Raw genomic sequence first — 17142 nt, forward strand, 5'->3', positions numbered from 1 at the left:
ACGGCATACTATATTAAGCTTATGAAGATTTCATCGAGATGCAAAGCAGATGCAAAGCTGATGTCCTCTGCAGCTTCTGACTGTGAACCGGGCGCCCGCGTTTTATTCATTTAATGTGCTGACCGGAGAAACAAGGCTGCAGACATCTGTCAATACAAGCACAGTGGAAGGTCACAGTGGGATGCACAGTTCTAATATCATATTATGTTTCTGGATAGACCAGCTAATGGCCTGAAAGTTGAATAGTAAAAAAAAAAAAAAAAAAAAAACTCCACTGGAAATAGGTCCATTAAACCCATAACAGGAAAGAGGCTGAAAACATTTTGCATAATTTACTTTTTTTTTTTTACCTACTTTGGCTGCAGAGGAAGAGTCCCAGAAATACACGCAGTTTATTACAAATGCCCCCAAACATTGCACATAAAAGCCTTTCCTCTGTCGTTTTTCATTAGCTATTAAATTGGACTCCAGATTTTGGAAGTATAAAGATGTTAATTTGTATGCACATAACTTAGAAAACTGCTAAGATGTGCATGTTGCCTAAAAGGCAACAGTGTACCTCAAAGGGGATCTGTGTTTGCCACCGCGCCGCTATTGTGTACAGAATTATAATAACTAGTGCAGGAATCCAGAAGTCAGCATGATGAAGTGTTTTCTGCAACTCTGTTAGAATTCAACCCAGATTTAGGTGCTGGTGTATACAGAGATTTAAACGTCTGGATGTATGGTTTGGGTTTCATTTTACGTCCGAGCATAAGAGATTATTCAAGGTATTGATGAACCTTCACTCCTCGGGCTGAACAATCATGAGCACATCTGTATCAAGGAGTGGATTGTGGTACAATTAAAAGGCTGCGGGTCACCAAGAGTTTCATAGAGTTGCTGTTTGTCTGTGCCCTAGTTTAAAGTCCAGACTGACTGAGCCATGACCTTTAGCCCTGTGAACAAATGTATTTATATTCATGAAAGTGTCAAAGCACCAGTACAGCAACGTGAAAATGCTTCCTGGAATATCATAAGAAAACTGTGCTTAATATAAAAGAGCTCATTCTGCAATAAAATGACATTTGGTGTGAAGACGTGCCGTCCACGCCGCTGAGGAGTGAGGTGAGCTACAGGGGGAACTACTAAATCTAGCAGCGACTACAGTATATTGCTGCTGGATCATCATTCCACATCCCATCTAAAAGGTTCGGGGGCTGAATGGAAAGCTGAGATAGCCTTCACGGACCCTAAAATTTCCCGTGCAATAAGCTCATTTTAACACAACGGGGCGAGGAGTTCAGCAAAGCGGGGATTAGCAGCCGAGTCGGCCGCCTGCTTTCTCCGCGCTGAGGGAGTCAGCTCAGGTTTCGGCACCTCGTAAAGCTGCCACACAGACGCCTCGGTTTTGTCACCGCGCCAGCCAGGCAAGGCTAAGCAGACCGGGGACACGCGGGAGGGGATCTCTCAGATGACCTGTGAATCCCTCGGTAACACCCAGGGTGAGCTGGGAGAAGGGGACATCTGGTGGCTGCAGGGGAATCTCAGTCCATCTATCCAGCTTCGCCTGTCAACGTCGTCCCAGTAGAATTTGGACATTCTCCTTGTAGCGCCTGGGTTCTTAGTGACCTGACCACCCACAAACAAAGAGCCACAAAGAAGGACGTAAAAACTTTATGCAGTATGTTTTTTCTTTCTGGTTTAAGCTGCATGTTCAGATGCTAACTCATCACTAGCATTGCCGCCTGAATGTTTGGGTGTTTAAAAAAGGATAAGATTTTTAAATGAATCTGTGTTTCAATCATTTAAGTTTTGGTTGGAATCTCTGTGCCACACAGGTTTTTTCCTGCCTCACTGTCGAATTTTTTCAAAACCGGTCTTTTGTGCCATCTAGTGGCCACAAGCTAAACTGCACGCCGACGTCAAATATGCACACGACCGACCACTAGAGGGCAGCAGTCGATTTATTACTGCTTTATGTGCTGCTGCAAACAAGTCTTTCAACAAATTATCTTTGAGTCTTCATTACAGCACATATAAGATACATGTGCGGGTTGTAATATGTAAATATTTAAAAGCCTGCAAATACACAGAGAGAAAATACATCTGTAACATTCTTTCATCGAAGGGAAGATGTAGCTCGGGACCCAGGTTTATCTACCCCCATGTCTATTGCTGCCACATTAGGTGCCATTAAATATAGATATAAGTATATATAATTGGCTCCCCAGGCGCCACACAAAAGGGGTGGCAGCTCACTGATCCCACTGTACACACTACTGTGAATGAACAGATGGGTGAAATGCAGGAAAATAATTTCCCCAGTGCTGTATAACTCTTTATAAATTGGTGGGAGTATCTCAAGCAAGACACTTAACATTCAACGAGACGTTACAGTACAGTCATTAACAGTGTCCGACTGCGAGTCCAGGCTGCAGATCTTGGGTGTTGAGGTGTTTGAGATTTAAGACAACGCTACAACCGAGCCCTCAGAACTAACAGCTCTAAATGTTTCACCGTATAATAATAATAATGATAATGTTCTTAAGCCATGGGGCCAGCTGGTATATGTTGTGGTCGCTGTTATTAGTGCAACAAATAAGAAATCAGACAAAAAAATACAAAGACATCTTTATTATTTTAACTCTAGAAACTGCCTTATCAAAAAATGTCATCAGGTTTCCAGCATTTGGTAGGTTTGTTTTTCATAAACACAACTGACTTTCACACTGTTACCATGAACATTTCAGAGTCAGGTTCTTTCAAGTTTGTTGTGCACACAGAGGCCTTGTGCTCGTTTTCTCTTCAGGCAGAGTTGGCTACTTCACCTTCAATAAATGAAGTCTGGTGAAACTTCAGGGAGGACAGTCATTTCACCTTCACTTCTTCTTCTTCTGTTGGGGATTCCTGCTGTTGTCGTGCTCCACCGCTCCCCCGCTGATGAAATTCCTTTCATCCGTTTTTTGATGGCGCAGCCATCAGCACTTTGTTCTGCAGAGTGATCTGGGTGTTTTGACAAAAAATGTCAAGTTTTCTCTCCTCTAGTCTAATCGTCAAAGTCCCTCTGATCTCCAGTTATTGGACAGAAAACCACTGACGAGCCAAGGTTCCAGTTTTTAAAGGACATGATCTATTGGTTTGACATTGGACTGAACATCTCTGAGGAATTACATGATATTAAAGACAAAAACATGAAACTTGTCCTTTCTCCTCTGTACACTCGCACTAGCAAATCTTCACAATTAGTGTAGTGTAAGATACTATCTACATAACCAAGGGCACAATGTGCAAAATTCAACATAGGAAATAACATATTTAGGTTAAGATACATAAAGTTGATTATATTTAAGTACAGACACCGCCCATCCATAACATTATGACCATTGAGGGGTGAATAACACAGATGATCTCAGACTGTAGAGATATTAGGCAGCAAGTGAACATTTTGTCCTCAAAGTTAGAGGAAAGGGGGAAATGGTCAGGTGGAAGGATTTTAGTGATTTTGAGAAGGACTGAAGCGTGATGGCTTATATGGCTGCGTCAGAGCGTCTCTAAAACCGATAAACCAATACATGGAGGAGCCGTCTGGCAACTTGCAACAATCTGCTGAGAACGTCTTGGTGGTAGACACCACCAGAACACCTTCAGAGGTCTAGTGGAGTCCATGCCTCATATTATTATGTGCGATCAGTGAATACGGTTTTTCGTATTCGTCGTGTAACTGGATGCAGTCGCAGATTGTATTTTAAGTATGTTCAGACTGAACATGTCAAATGAACATGTGACAATTTCAAGCTTTGCCAAACAGAGATGAGTTTAACCTCTGAAGCACTGAACAGCCATAACCAATCACCAAATGATCTCTATGCAACTGAGATACACACACACAAGTCATTGTCTAAAGCTGTGGGGTGGCCTGAGCCAGTCAGCGCTTCCTGCTAAATTATTCAGGTAGAGATGTGTCTGCAACATCACAGTGTCGATATACCGCCATCAGAAGGCCGCGCACTGTGGCGTTGAGGAGGAGTTATTCTATTCTAAACACAGTTTCACCGGAAACTTGCGCCCATGTTACTTTTCCCCAGACATTTTGTTCCAGTTCTGTCAGTGGAGTATTCGGTGCAGGTACCTCTCTGGGTTGTTCTCCCCTCCTCTCCTCAGTCCTGAGCTGGTTCTAACTGGTCTCTCGGATGTCCCTGCAGGGCTCTGGCTCTCATTTAGAGCCACTGTAGCCCCCTTTCCTCTTCCTGCTGTCCCCGCCGAAGTGCGTCTGCAGGGCTCCGGACTGCTCCGGGCTCCTGCTTCAGCGTCGCTCTCCTCCCCGGGATCCTTCCCCTGACTGCTTGGTGAGCTCTCCCCAATCCTGGAAAAACAAAGAGTGTTCACAAACGCCAAAAAAAAGCAAATGGAAATTGCGAATGTACATTTTGTTAGCATTTTTTTTTTTTTTTTTTTTTTTTTTACCTGAGGTGATTGAAGGCTCGAAGCCAGTGTGAGCCCAGTGCCTCCCTTCCGTTAGCCCTCAGGCCTCTGCGGTGATTTCGGGCCCTAAGCCCTATTAAAGCCTGAGCCAGTTCAGCCTCATCTCCATGACCCCAAACCAGCTGGGCCCTCTGCTCCGCATCCTGGTCTCCTGCCGCCCTGAACAGCCTCTGGAGCTGCCACAGGTTCACGCTGCTGAAAATGTTCGCTGAGCCGGCTTTCCTGTTCCTCCTCTCGGCCAGCCGCCACAGCGAAGAAGGGCCCGCCAACATGGAGGAGGAGGAGGAGGCGGGTCCGCTGTCCATCCAGGCAATCAGAGGGATGGGTGGCATAAACGGGCTCTGGAGAAGGGAGCGAGAGTTTCAGGTCACAGTGAGTCAGTGACTCATATTTGACAGTACAATGTACGCAAGGACACCTTCAGGCAGCTGTCAAGACTGGAAAAACAAGGGCTGGTCAACTGAGACTCTTCTGCTCTGATTCTTTAATCCTACTTTAGGGAAGTGAGTGACGAGCTGTGCTTTAAAGCCAATTATCTGCAGGTGGTAGCTTGATCTCTCTTTACGTACATACGCTTAGTTGAGCGACTGAGGTCATGATTACATATGGGTCAGAGGCTGCTGTTTCTTCCAACTTCGCAGAATTATCAATGTTTCAAACGCAGACCACATCTTGGATGCATGTAAAGTCCATCCTCTTATCATTCACTGGTCAGAAATGTCTCACTTGGCCAGTTATACATTAACCCTTTAGGCCCACACGTCTTAAAACTGTTCTGTAGAAACTGTGCACGGATGCATTTTAAGTATCCATTTTAAAACAGTTTTACGTCATCATAATATACTCACAGACTAGCATTCACCAATGTCATGTGCACGGTTACAGTATGTGGGTTGTTTGAGGTCTTCAGTAAAATGAAAAACAAACATGGCCTATTTAAAGTAGGTTAACATGAACCAAACGTCACTGGCGTCTCACTCCCCCGGGCGCTGAGTGCTGTTTGCATAACAAACTCACCAGTGCACAGAGAGAAGCAGATGTTTTTGCAAAACTAATAAAAGTTTTACACGGAAAGGGAGTTTGGAAATAATCCGCCACATGAAACTAATCGGGAGGTAGAGAATAAACAACTTCGACGCTGCGTTCACTGCCCTGTGGGTAAAATGAAGTGAGCGCAAAACGCATGAGAGTCATGTGAAGAAATACAATGGCTTCTGCTTACCAGAAGGCGACACAGAAATATGCAGCGTACTTCTCTTCTACAGCATCTCCGTCTGCGCGGTGCGGTTCGCTGCTCCTTTCCAAGCGCGCGTTGCAGCGGGTCTGGGGTTTGTTTGTGCAGCTTCACCTGCAATCAATTCGCGTCCTTGAGTCGGTGGCGAGCGTGGATCACGAATCAATGACGTGAAAGCGCCTAATGAACGGGGCTATGCTCTGTCGAAGGGTTTTGTCTGCACCAATGGCAGCATCAGATCGGGGAAAGGGAGTGGAGACTGGGGTTGGTCCCGCCTCCGAGACACGCAAGGGCGGGGTGCGCCGTGACACCCATTGACGTCAATGAACCAGACTGGCACGAGAAGCGCCTGTCAATTATACGAGAAAGAGTCAGCATGTGAGAAATAGTGTGACGCACGGTCAGAGATGTTTGAACAGACCGAGCATTATGACCACAGCAAGTAAGGAGCGAGTGAAAGTGGTGGAAAAAATAAGAAGAAGCCGCCATGCAGATCACTTGACTTCAGTTAAATGGAAATGACATATCTGTGACTGTGTATGTGTTGAAGTTTGAAGATAATTACGCACACGCTCACATTTAGCCGTGTGTAAATACAGCACAGGGCGAGAAATGTCGCAAAAGAAACCCCTGCACAATGGAGAAAATGCAGCAGCAGATGGACATGGATGAGTCCATGAGTCCAACAGAGGAGGAGCGGGGTTTGAATTACAGGCCACCCCCTCTCCATCTCCCAGCCCCCCAGTACAGACGCTACATTCAACAGAGGAAACGGAAAAGACGAAACACACAAGAAGGTTTGTCATTTCAAAACCCCGGGGTTGTGGAAAGAACAGAGAGTTCATTTTTTTTTATTCCCACTATTGCCTTCTTTTAACCACTTTGCTAAACCGCTAAGCGCGCGGCCCCTTATTTCCTCTTTCCCCCCCCTATCTTTTCCCCAGCTGTTTGCAGCTGGCAAAAAGCATCCGCCCTGTTCGGGAAAAGGGAACCGAGAGTGACCGGAGGAGGAGAGCGATGCCACCCCAACCTCCCCAACCTCCCCAGCCGCAGGTGAGGCAGAACATCCTGAAGTTCCTCAAGACTTTTTTGGGAATCGTCCGGCTCTTGCAGATCGTGTTCGGAGCAGGGTTGTGGGTCACCGTCGCCGCCAGCAAATACGGGGGATCCATCCACTTCGTCCTGTTCGTCGCCGTGCTCTTCTGGCTCCTCACCCTCGCCCTTTTCTTCATCACGCTCCTGGACAAGCAGGACCTCGTCCCGTTTGTGGGAGGGGACCGCTGGTTGTCCACCAACCTGGCGCACGACGTGGCCGCTGCGGTGCTCTACCTGCCGGCCATAGGGATCATGATCCACAACACGAATAAAAACTCGTTCTGCAACCTTGATCAGTACAAGCACCCCTGTCTGTACAAGGGCTACCTGACAGCCGCCGTCTTCTCCTGCCTGTGCTGTTTGGTTTATCTCCTGTCGGTTATTTATGGGGCTTGCAGGAAGTGCAGGGGAGAACAAACGGTCATCTGATGAGACTATTGGGCGTGATGGCACGAGGATTGGCATAAGGGGTATGGATCCCTGAGTGGGGTGGGTGGGGGGTGTATCCACAGCAAGATGAGGAATAGTTAACTTCACTGTAATTTCACTCGACGGTCACTCTAATCTCAGATGTGTCTCCTAACCTTTCAGGGCAGTGGCGTGACACAGAATCAGTCACTCTGTGGCCTTGCTGTCAGTCTATCTGGTGGATGCTAATAAAAAAAGCAGCTCCTGAAGAGGCCAAAACCTTCCCAGATTTGGGGTCTGATTAGTAATGTGCACAAGTGACATGTCGTCGCCTCCTAGCAAAGTGTAATGGTAGTAATTTAAAAGCATTTCCTCTATAAAGATTCAGTCTAATAGTCATGTAGGAACTCGCTATAGCAGTATATTTAGTGGCCTTAACATACATTTTTAGACTTGTGTTGGTACTGCTGTCCATCTAAAACCTCCAATAGGATTGTTTTTTTGTTGTTTTTTTAACAAGGAATTGTTTTTTTTTTTATAAAAAAAAGGTTATATATTTTTATGTGTGTTTTTGTATGACAGCAAACTATACTGAACATAGACCAAAACACTTGTTGTTTAGTCTAACTCAGACGGTGCGTGCATTTTTTTTTTTTTTTTTTTTTTATCAGCGCTTTCTGTCAGAATGCTGTGTACTCCAACAAGGTTGTGGTGACAGCAACAACAACTCGACAGTGCGGGGGTGCTACAGTGTGTATGCCTTGATCATGTAAAATCCAAGGAGTAAAGAATAAAGACTTAGCAAGTGAGAGTCGGTGAAATGTTTTTCATACTTTCTTGACTTTGTTTGAGCTAAATTTGGAGAGTGAGCTCGGCCGCATGCGCAAATCGTGCCTCTGGTGGCTTTTTCCAAATGCAACACAGATTTTAGAGGCGACGGAAGCCCTCAGGAACTTCCTGCTGCTGGAAGATAAAAGCCTCGGCCAATCAGCGGGGATCATTTATAAGCTATGCCACTCAGCCACATGAAAGACCCTTGAACCTATGTGTTTGTAGCAGACACAACACACCAAATGTGCTGCACGACAGAGAACGTGTGTGTTCCTTAAGGGTTGTATCACTTTTGGAAAAATGTGTGTGTGTGTTCTTTTGCTCATGGACAATAATCTGGGAAGAGGGTTGTTCTTACCGGAACAGTCTGTTGGGGGTTGTGGAGGTGGGCTAATGTTCAGCCAATGACACTGAAGCCAAGCAGTAAGAGGATGATTCAGTGTCTCGTCTATTCCAGTCCAGCATACAGTTCTTGAAAAAACACGCTGCGAAGAAGGACTTTAACAACATCCAAAGACGCACTCCGGTCATTTGTGCATTTGGTGGCTTTTACGCTGTTTGCAAGAGACAATGAGTGAGCAGCCGACCTTTTAAAGAGCGTGTGGTGAGAAAGACTCCACAAACAGCTTTCCTTTTAGGGTTTTTTTTTCATACATGCCGGCAACTGAACACGGCAATGATGAAAAGGCAGACATTACAATAAAAATCTGCAGAAAGTCTTAAAGGTCGTGGACAGGTGTTTTAAAAGTGGTGAGAAAAATCTTTCGCAGGGTGACATCTGTGGCCAGAGTTGAAGGGTTAATGTTAACCAGCTGCAGCACGGGGATATAAATCTAGTAGGCTACTTCTAAAGGAGGCAACACACGCGCACACACACATACACACACACACCCTCTCCACCTCTGAGACTTCCACAGAAATGTTGTCCCTGTCCACGTGTCGGTGCCTGTGGAAACACACTGTTGTGTGTAGCCAAATGCAGGCAGTTCACATTAGTCCTGTGTGCTGCATAAACAAAGCCCCAAGTCCAGGAATCAGTCTGATACTGAGGGAAGTAACCATGGTGAATCATTTAAGACTTGGACGACTCACAGCTATAGCGTATGCTGACAATTAAGTCCAGGAAAGGATTCTCCACAATAAAACTCTCTTTGAACTTACTACACCAACGACGTCCTTCACTGTTTAAAGGAGCCCCTTTCGACCTAACATCCATTGTCCAAACCCGTTTTAATGGCAGGTAATGGAGATTAAGGGTGTGGATGCCACAAGAGTGAGGTTGCTATTTTTTTTCCAGCTGCACAGACAGTAAAGAAAACCCAGACAACTCGGTGTAGGGACATATAGAGCCAACTCTGGAGTGCCCAACTGTGTTATGTTTTCTTTGGCTCGTCAACCAAAGAGACATTTCCTGTATGTGCTCTAGCTCCCGTCTGCAAGAGACCAACCAATCCAACAGTCGCCGTAACCCCTCCCTGAGAGCACAGCGGCCTGTTACGCGCTGTTGTTGTGGTTTGGTTCAAATAAGCGATACAGAGTTTGCAGTCAATACCATTTAAAGGGGAGCCCTAACAATGAGATTTTTAGCCGCAATTTTATCACCAATGAGATTAATATCCATTAAGTACAGTAAAATGCAAAAGTAGTTCAGCACTTTTTAATTTTTTCTATTAATATGACAGTCATTTTGATATTGTAAGTGTGTATGTTTGTGATCTATAAGCATATTTTCAGGTTTCATGTGCCATCTTAAAACAATACAAATACATACTCTTTCATTGTTCCTTAAGATAAAGATAAAGGCAACGGATCAAAATCAGTACAAAGGGGAAATCTTTTCTTGCACAAAAACAGTTCCCCTTTGTACCGATGTTTCTTCACGTTCAAGTTCTGCAAAACAAAAATACGAGAATTATTCACAGAAATATTTCTGCTTTCACAGATACTCACTTGAGTATGCGTTGGAAAGCACATTCGCACGGAACAAGGATTGTGGATTTTGATCTCTTACACCGGATTCACTTCCTGTGTAGGAGGAACAGTCGCAGCGACCAAAAGCCTTTCGATATGATTGGATAACATAAGTATTGTATTAAGATTAAAAAAAATTTGATGTTTTTCTTGTAAATATTTTGGGATCATATTTATTGTTAAGTGGCAACTGTTAACATTTCGATTAAGCGCGCTGGTTTTAATTTGCATGGTCCTGACTGGTCTCAGAAGCCATGTTTTTCCAAGATGTTCTCTCAGCGCAGAACCTGGTGTTTCACAGAGATTACTGACAGAGATGTTCAAAGGACTTGAACGGCAAGAACCCACACAGCAGCTGTGCGGGAGAGGAAGTGCCCCGTCTGTTCGTACCCACCCAGTCTCTGGCTGGGTAATTCCCAGTGGAAGTGCTCTATCCTATCAGTGCGTCTGCCTCTTTGTTTTCTCTGCTAGCAGTCCACGTCTCCCGTCCCGCTCCGGAGGCTACATGTACGCACATGAAACATGAAAACACACACACACGCAGCGGTGCCCTGTTAACCACATTTTCATCAGCTACTGCTGAGATGCACATTCCACTGCGAGAGGAGAGAAGGAAAGAGGGGCTGGGAAACCACACGGAGGCCAACTAAACAAGTGAATGAGGAGAGGGGAAAGACAAAAAAACAAAAAGCGAGAGGAGAAGATGTGCAGAAATGCCTCTAAGTTCCAAGCAGGGATCAGAGATTGACATTTCCCTGTGAGTGAAAAGCACAGTAATGAATCGGCACAGTGTTCTGGGCCTGGAGGTCTTGTTTGTCTGTCACTGTTCAGTTTATGGTCTCCTAACATGGTTACTGGGATTACCGATTCCACATCTGTTAGAGCAGATTTTGCGCTGGCGGTACTTCTGAATGGGCTCAGTGTTCGCGTGTTTTGTGAAGGCAATGGCAGCCGGTGGTGGGAAATGATAGCTATTTATAGAGCCTTGAAAATACCACAGCTCTCCTTAAATCTGCCAGTCCTCAGCCAAGATGTTGGGTGAGTGTTTCAAAGTGAATGAGTCGGAAAGGAAGGGAGGGGTTTATTCGTCATTGGGTGGGTGCGTTCACTAATTTCCCGTCTGACATTTATAAATTCTTACTTGCAACTTTATGTGTGCAGCAGATCCTAAATTCATTACCTGCAGCGTCAGTGAAACAGCATTTCAAACGGGGAATCCGAAGCAGTGATTGATTAAAACTCAACACAGACACTGCATTGTTAGTGCGTTGTAAGCAGACACGCATCCTGGCAAGTAAAACAAACATTCCTTCCAAGCGTGGATCATGGAGACTCTGATAATAGCTCACATGGCTCTGAACTGTTTCCCAGCAACAGTTTTCCCACAGAGAAATCCAAATTCTCTGTTGCATCACACTGATTTTTGAGCAAAATAAGGAACTTTGAGTTTTAATTCCTCTGTCAAACTATATTTAAATGATGATACAGGGGAAAAAAAATGAAGTTACCGTTACTTAATATGCCACACTTCATTTTTTAACACCAAACAGTCCAGATCAGGAAAATATCATTAAAATTGCCATTTCAGTAACAATGAAAATCAATGGTAAACCATCCGTGGTCAGATTTTGCTCTCACTCTACATGTTCAAAGTCTATGTTGCGCAACTATCCTGACGTGATTATAAAAATTTAACTCTGAACCAAAGCACAAAATTCCTCAAGTCTACAAGCAATGATTCATCGACCCACAAGGCGGCGCTATGGGCCCTCGCAAAAAAAAAAAAAAAGCATCACGTCCCATCCGCATATACACAAACATTCAGGGTCAGATCCTATGATAGATTTAGGATTCTCAATGAGCCAGTAGTCACACCTCTTTGCACTCTTCCTCCACTGTCTGCACTGGTGATGTAAGAGTCTGATGCACTGACTTGATTTGCCCCTCCTGAGAAGTCAAGGATAAAAGCCAAGCCTAGAAGGGCTCATAACTAAGTCACCACGCCTTTGCAATTGGAGATCACTATGTTCTTACCATATATTTTTTTAAACTGGTGAACTCTGGTGTCTAATCTCTACAGTTTTCATGGGGGCTCAAGCCCCAATCCTTTTATTTGCCATTACCTGGCTGTTACACACAAGTACCACACAGAGGTGCACAAACGTCTGAGGCCACCTCGAGAACCTGTCATATTTTCATTTAAACTTGCAAATCATGCAAACAATTTTAGCAATCGGAAACATTTAAAAACACAGGAAGTTCAGGCACGTAGAATGAAGAAATATTCAAGATATTTCTGTAAAAACACATTGCTCAAACCTGGGCCTTGCACCTTCAGCTCTTTGTAACATTGCATTCAGTGTGTCACACCTCCTACTCTCATATCAGCTCCCTTTTCTAAACTTGCCCTCGTCTTGCAAACACTGTTTCCCCCTTTAAGCCTTTGTGTTTTTCAGCTCTTCTTTAAGGATACATGCACATACGTTGGAGTCACATGACTGCTCATGAAGTATGGTAGGAGTTAAAAGGTCAGATAGATAGATAGATAGATAGATAGATAGATAGATAGATAGATAGATAGATAGATAGATAGATAGATGGTTAAGAGAAAGACAAAGTCAATAAAGTACAACGTACAGAATGAAGGTCAGAGATTCCCTGCCGCTGACGCCCACCTCTGCCATTGGTTGAAACGCAAACGTGACGTCATGCACCAGAATCTGATTGGATGTCAAAACCAGGAAGTGGAGGAGCCACCAATCCACTGAATAAAAGGGTTTGACAGCAGACAGTGGACCCTTCTGGTTTTCCTGGAGTTGGGATTTTTTAAGTAAGCCTCCTCAACATCCATTGTTAAAGTCTTTGATTCACCATTTCTCTATTTATTTAATCGTCTGACACATATTCTTATCAGCCATGGCCGCCTACAAACTGGTGCTGATTCGCCACGGAGAGAGCAACTGGAACCAGGAAAATCGGTTCTGCGGCTGGTTCGATGCAGATTTGAGCGCAACCGGAGAAAAGGAGGCGAGGAGAGGCGGACAGGCCCTGAAAGGTGAGGTGAAACCGATTCATTTTCCCCCATCCGACCTGCCGAAATGTCTCTGACATGCCGTCGGCCGGCTCCTATTACATAATCGCCTCTGCATGCATCAGGTCACAGACCGCCCCCCTGTGCAAACGTGCAGAAGCGATGTTTTCATGTGACTGAACTGCTACGATGATATAAGATCTGCTACAGAATGAGTAGTATTTGTAAGGAATTTCTTACTTTAAAACATTGAAGAAAGAAGCGTAAAAGAAAGCTAATATTGTCATTTTGTCCGTCATGCACCTGGCATGAAAAGAAGAGGAGACATATGGGCCAACAAAATGTCTTTTTTGTTTTTTTTTTTCAAACAGAAAATAATGGAAAATATGCCCGTTGTCAAATGGTATAATTTACTCAAATTTTACCATTTCCGAGTAATGAAAAAGACATGTGTAGAACGTGTAAAACCAAAGGTACGGCAACTTCATTACTGAAGAAGTGACTTGAATGAACGGTAGAACTTATGATGAAAAGTCAGATGCCTTTTATTCAGCTGTTTCTAAATATACAATGACTTCTATAACATTCATAACTGTGGAGGAAATTAATGATGAAACAACCCTAAAACACTCAGCATCCAAACATGTTTTAACTTTGTCTTCTCTCATTCTTTCTGAAACTCACAGATGCCGGCTTCGAGTTTGACATTTGCTACACCTCCGTGCTGAAGCGCGCCATCAGGACCCTGTGGCTGGTCTTGGACGGCATTGACCAGATGTGGGTGCCTGTGCACCGGACCTGGCGCCTCAACGAGCGCCACTACGGAGGTCTGACGGGGCTAAACAAGGCCGAGACCGCCGCCAAGCACGGAGAAGCTCAGGTGAAGATCTGGAGGCGCTCGTTTGACATCCCTCCTCCTCCCATGGGCCCAGACCATGACTACTACACTATCATCAGCAAGGTAAGATATGATATCTGCAAGGGGCTTTGTTTGCCTGTGGGGAAACGGTTTAGTACATATTGGCCAACTTGATCAACTAAGTCCACGCAGGCATAACAAAGAGGGAGCGTGACTTCAACATATCTCTGTATTCAGGCCTTATAATCAGCTGTGGTCAGCTTTGGTGAGTAAAATCAGCAGAAATGACAGGAGTGTTCAGAGAGAAATGTTGGGTTTAAGGTCATGTGTCTCAGTCTTTTTCTCCCTAGCATAGCACAAATGTTTCAGACATCTATATATACATAACTATGCAATGAATTCTGACAATCATAGTGATGTAGAACCTTACTATTGCTAGCAGGAGCCTTAAGGCTATTACCTAATGACATGTATGTTGGTTTAAGTTAATATGTCACTGGCAGGAACAAGTTCTTCTGGGTTCATGTACAAAGTTCAGTCAAGGTAGAAACAAGCTGATCATGTCATGACCAAAGCAGTCAGAAGATGTGGCAGTAGCATTACTTGGATTTAGATCCTTTCTGTTCCAAAAGAATAGCATAAAATATGTTTTTGGAAAAGAAAATTCCAAAACAGATTTTTTTATTTAGTTTTTTTAAATGACATTGTCTTCCTTGCAGGATCGTCGCTATGCAGACCTGACAGATGACCAGCTACCTTCCTGCGAGAGCCTTAAGGACACCATCGCTCGGGCTCTGCCCTACTGGAACGACGAGATCGCCCCTCAGATTAAGAAGGGGAAGAAGGTGCTCATCGCTGCCCATGGAAACAGTCTGAGGGGGATCGTCAAGCACCTGGAGGGTGGGTGATGCTAAGACTTTAAATACAGAGCCTTCGCTTGCAAAGGTGTAGGTAATTTGTCTTATCAATGTCTTGTCAGGACAATATCTTCTCAACCCGACTGCACTTAACTGCATATTAAAAAATAAGTATTCGATAAGATATATTGGTTTACAAAAGCATCAGATTTTTTTACATATGCAAAATGCATCATTAGAAGAAGAAACATAATTTCTTTCCAAACTTTATTGGCATTTCTGAATTCATTCAACAAAATGACCAAGATTGACCCATGTTTGTTCCAATTTCACCTTCATTCATCTTTCATTCATCAAAAAACTACTGCATTGCATGAGTTGCATGTGTGCATTGCACCTGATTTGTATTTCATTTGAGGCGAACATGTCCAGAAAGAATGTAGTCATTCCAACCAGAGAGAAACGATTGGATTAAGTCTTCACGTGCATAGTCTAACGTCTAATATGTTCTTACAGAACAAATAGTTTACGCCATCTCTCTCAGTCTGATTGAGAGAATTCCTTCTTCCCTCCTCCTTTCATGCAAAGAAATCTTTTTTACAGAAGCTTTTTAAAGTTGATTTTCTGCAAAGAGTAGATAGTCTGTGAAAAGGTCCTTTAAATCTTCTGTTTCAGTGTTATTTAAATGTTGCCACTGTTCTCTGTTTTGTGTGGCTCCTGTAGGAATGTCAGATGAAGCCATCATGGAGCTGAACCTGCCAACGGGCATCCCCATTCTCTATGAGCTGGACAAGAACCTGAAACCCGTGAAGCCGATGCAGTTCCTGGGAGATGAGGAGACTGTACGCAAAGCCATGGAGGCCGTTGCTGCTCAGGGAAAAGCCAAGAAATAAAGAAACAGACCCCACCCTACCCCTATGAAGGGATAGGTTGTCCCCAACAACTGGCCTTGGATTAGTGTGCTTCCTAAAGTCTTTGGGTTATAATATGTGATAAATATACTCTAGGTCGTTGTCAAAGGCAACTTCGCTCTACTTGCACAGTGCAGGGGAGCAGTAGATGGAGAACAGCGGGGATGTTTTAGAGCTATGGGGGCCAAAGCTCTCAAGAGATTGTACATAATTTTGAAATCTAATATTAAAGTGGTAAATTAATATTTAAGAAGGAAATATTGAACTGAAATGAACACTTATATCATCCTGAATATCTAACTAACATCCCATTTACTAATGACAGATGTGTTGGGTGTTCATGTCCTATTTTTGTCTGTCAAGCAGAAAAACGACTGAAATCCTGCCTTTAAACACACAAGCGGTACAGTACGTGTTTTGATGCTACACACACATTCCAGGTTGGCAACAGAGTGTACACAAATAGGGAAGGCCTCGATTGCCTGTGCTTTGCTTTGTGTCCATGTGCATTTTTTTCAGATGCACTGATGTTGACCAGAAAGTTCCACTGCCCATGATGACCTTATTGTGTGTTGTGGAATATTGGATAATATATATATATCTCAGCAAATATGCACACAGTGTATTTTGTTACTTTTCCAAGAATTCACTTTGAAGCATTCCACCAATAAAGGGAGAAATTTTGCAATCTCTTGAGAGCATGATAACAGGACAGTCCTTTTCTCTTACTGTGTCTGTGTACGTCCAGTCTTTCTTCTTGTTGCTGTTGTTGTTGTTGCCGTCTCTGTTGTGTCTGACTTTTAGTATTTTTCTCTTCATGTTTTAAATGGGGCCAAATGCTGCATTGTTATTAATTTTGCACTGTATGTGTGTGTGATCAATCCACGGTTTGGATTACGATAGCATGATAACAGTGCAAAGCTGAAAAATGTCAACGTTCATCAAATACATTCCTTGCTGTCTTTGACCCATCTTTGCCTGTAAGTGTCATAGTATTTACAGTATGTGCCTCCTGTTCTTTTTGCTACTGTTTCCTTTTCCCACTGCAGGCCTGCCAGGCCTTATAAAGCAGCAGTGGTGTTATAGGCAGTGTGTGAAAGGAATATCCCACTATGTCTTACAGTATTGTGGTTTCGCATCATTTTCCCTCTGTGTTGGGTAAATGTACTCTAAAAGCTCTGATCTAATAAATGTAGAATTATGAGCAAAAATACTGATGGTGTATTGAGTTGTGAATTTGCAAAGAACGAGTGTTTTACAGATGATTTATTAATATGAAGATATGTCACATATGATATGATAGACAAGATAACATATAAGCATATAAATATGGGTCAGAATGAAACGAGAAACAAGATCTATTCATCATTTGCACGGTATCGTATCTTCCTTTCTTCCGCTTCAAAAGCTTTCCTCAATTCTCTGATTTACTCGTGTGAGAGTGAAAAGATGAGATGAGAGGAGCTCTTGTTCTAAAGGAC

General features: G+C 43.7%; 3 protein-coding genes across 5 annotated transcripts; 2 read left to right on the plus strand and 1 right to left on the minus strand.

Moving 5' to 3' along the window:
• Positions 1 to 1452: 1452 nt before the first annotated feature.
• Positions 1453 to 5868, minus strand: LOC125018983 (arginine vasopressin-induced protein 1-like). Of its 3 annotated transcripts, none has more exons than XM_047603467.1 (4): positions 5717 to 5864; positions 4447 to 4805; positions 4112 to 4345; positions 1453 to 1611 (listed from the first exon to the last, which is right to left on the minus strand). In XM_047603467.1, exons 2-4 carry the CDS (start codon positions 4794 to 4796, stop codon positions 1536 to 1538), a joined length of 660 nt encoding a protein of 219 aa, XP_047459423.1. In that variant the 5' UTR covers positions 4797 to 4805; positions 5717 to 5864; the 3' UTR covers positions 1453 to 1535. The 3 variants fall into 3 exon arrangements, with proteins under 3 accessions (XP_047459423.1, XP_047459422.1, XP_047459424.1); XM_047603466.1 differs by having other exon boundaries at positions 1460 to 1611; positions 5687 to 5868; XM_047603468.1 differs by lacking the exon at positions 1453 to 1611 and adding an exon at positions 2602 to 2985 and having other exon boundaries at positions 5687 to 5864.
• A 487-nt stretch (positions 5869 to 6355) lies between these two features.
• Positions 6356 to 8012, plus strand: marveld1 (MARVEL domain containing 1). Its single transcript, XM_047603469.1, has 2 exons — positions 6356 to 6495; positions 6643 to 8012. Exon 2 carries the CDS (start codon positions 6716 to 6718, stop codon positions 7220 to 7222), a length of 507 nt encoding a protein of 168 aa, XP_047459425.1. The 5' UTR covers positions 6356 to 6495; positions 6643 to 6715; the 3' UTR covers positions 7223 to 8012.
• Positions 8013 to 12711: 4699 nt separating this feature from the next.
• Positions 12712 to 16874, plus strand: LOC125018892 (phosphoglycerate mutase 1-like). The gene is made up of 5 exons (XM_047603307.1): positions 12712 to 12833; positions 12918 to 13058; positions 13721 to 13995; positions 14613 to 14793; positions 15474 to 16874. The coding sequence occupies exons 2-5, from the start codon at positions 12920 to 12922 to the stop codon at positions 15641 to 15643; spliced, it is 765 nt and encodes a 254-aa protein (XP_047459263.1). The 5' UTR covers positions 12712 to 12833; positions 12918 to 12919; the 3' UTR covers positions 15644 to 16874.
• Positions 16875 to 17142: the final 268 nt, after the last annotated feature.

This window comes from Mugil cephalus, chromosome 13 (genome assembly GCF_022458985.1).
Source record: "Mugil cephalus isolate CIBA_MC_2020 chromosome 13, CIBA_Mcephalus_1.1, whole genome shotgun sequence".
Lineage (NCBI taxonomy): Eukaryota > Metazoa > Chordata > Actinopteri > Mugiliformes > Mugilidae > Mugil > Mugil cephalus.

Coding starts and splice junctions, on each gene's coding strand:
- LOC125018983 (XM_047603467.1), bottom strand. CDS start 4,796: ATGCCACCCATCCCTCTGATTGCCTGGATGGACAGCGGACCCGCCTCC. Junction 4,346..4,446: donor CGAGCCTTCAATCACCTCAG/GTAAAAAAAAAA, acceptor TTGTTTTTCCAG/GATTGGGGAGAGCTCACCAA. Junction 1,612..4,111: donor GGGGAGAACAACCCAGAGAG/GTACCTGCACCG, acceptor GTGGGTGGTCAG/GTCACTAAGAACCCAGGCGC.
- marveld1 (XM_047603469.1), top strand. CDS start 6,716: ATGCCACCCCAACCTCCCCAACCTCCCCAGCCGCAGGTGAGGCAGAAC.
- LOC125018892 (XM_047603307.1), top strand. CDS start 12,920: ATGGCCGCCTACAAACTGGTGCTGATTCGCCACGGAGAGAGCAACTGG. Junction 13,059..13,720: donor AGGCGGACAGGCCCTGAAAG/GTGAGGTGAAAC, acceptor TGAAACTCACAG/ATGCCGGCTTCGAGTTTGAC. Junction 14,794..15,473: donor GATCGTCAAGCACCTGGAGG/GTGGGTGATGCT, acceptor TGGCTCCTGTAG/GAATGTCAGATGAAGCCATC.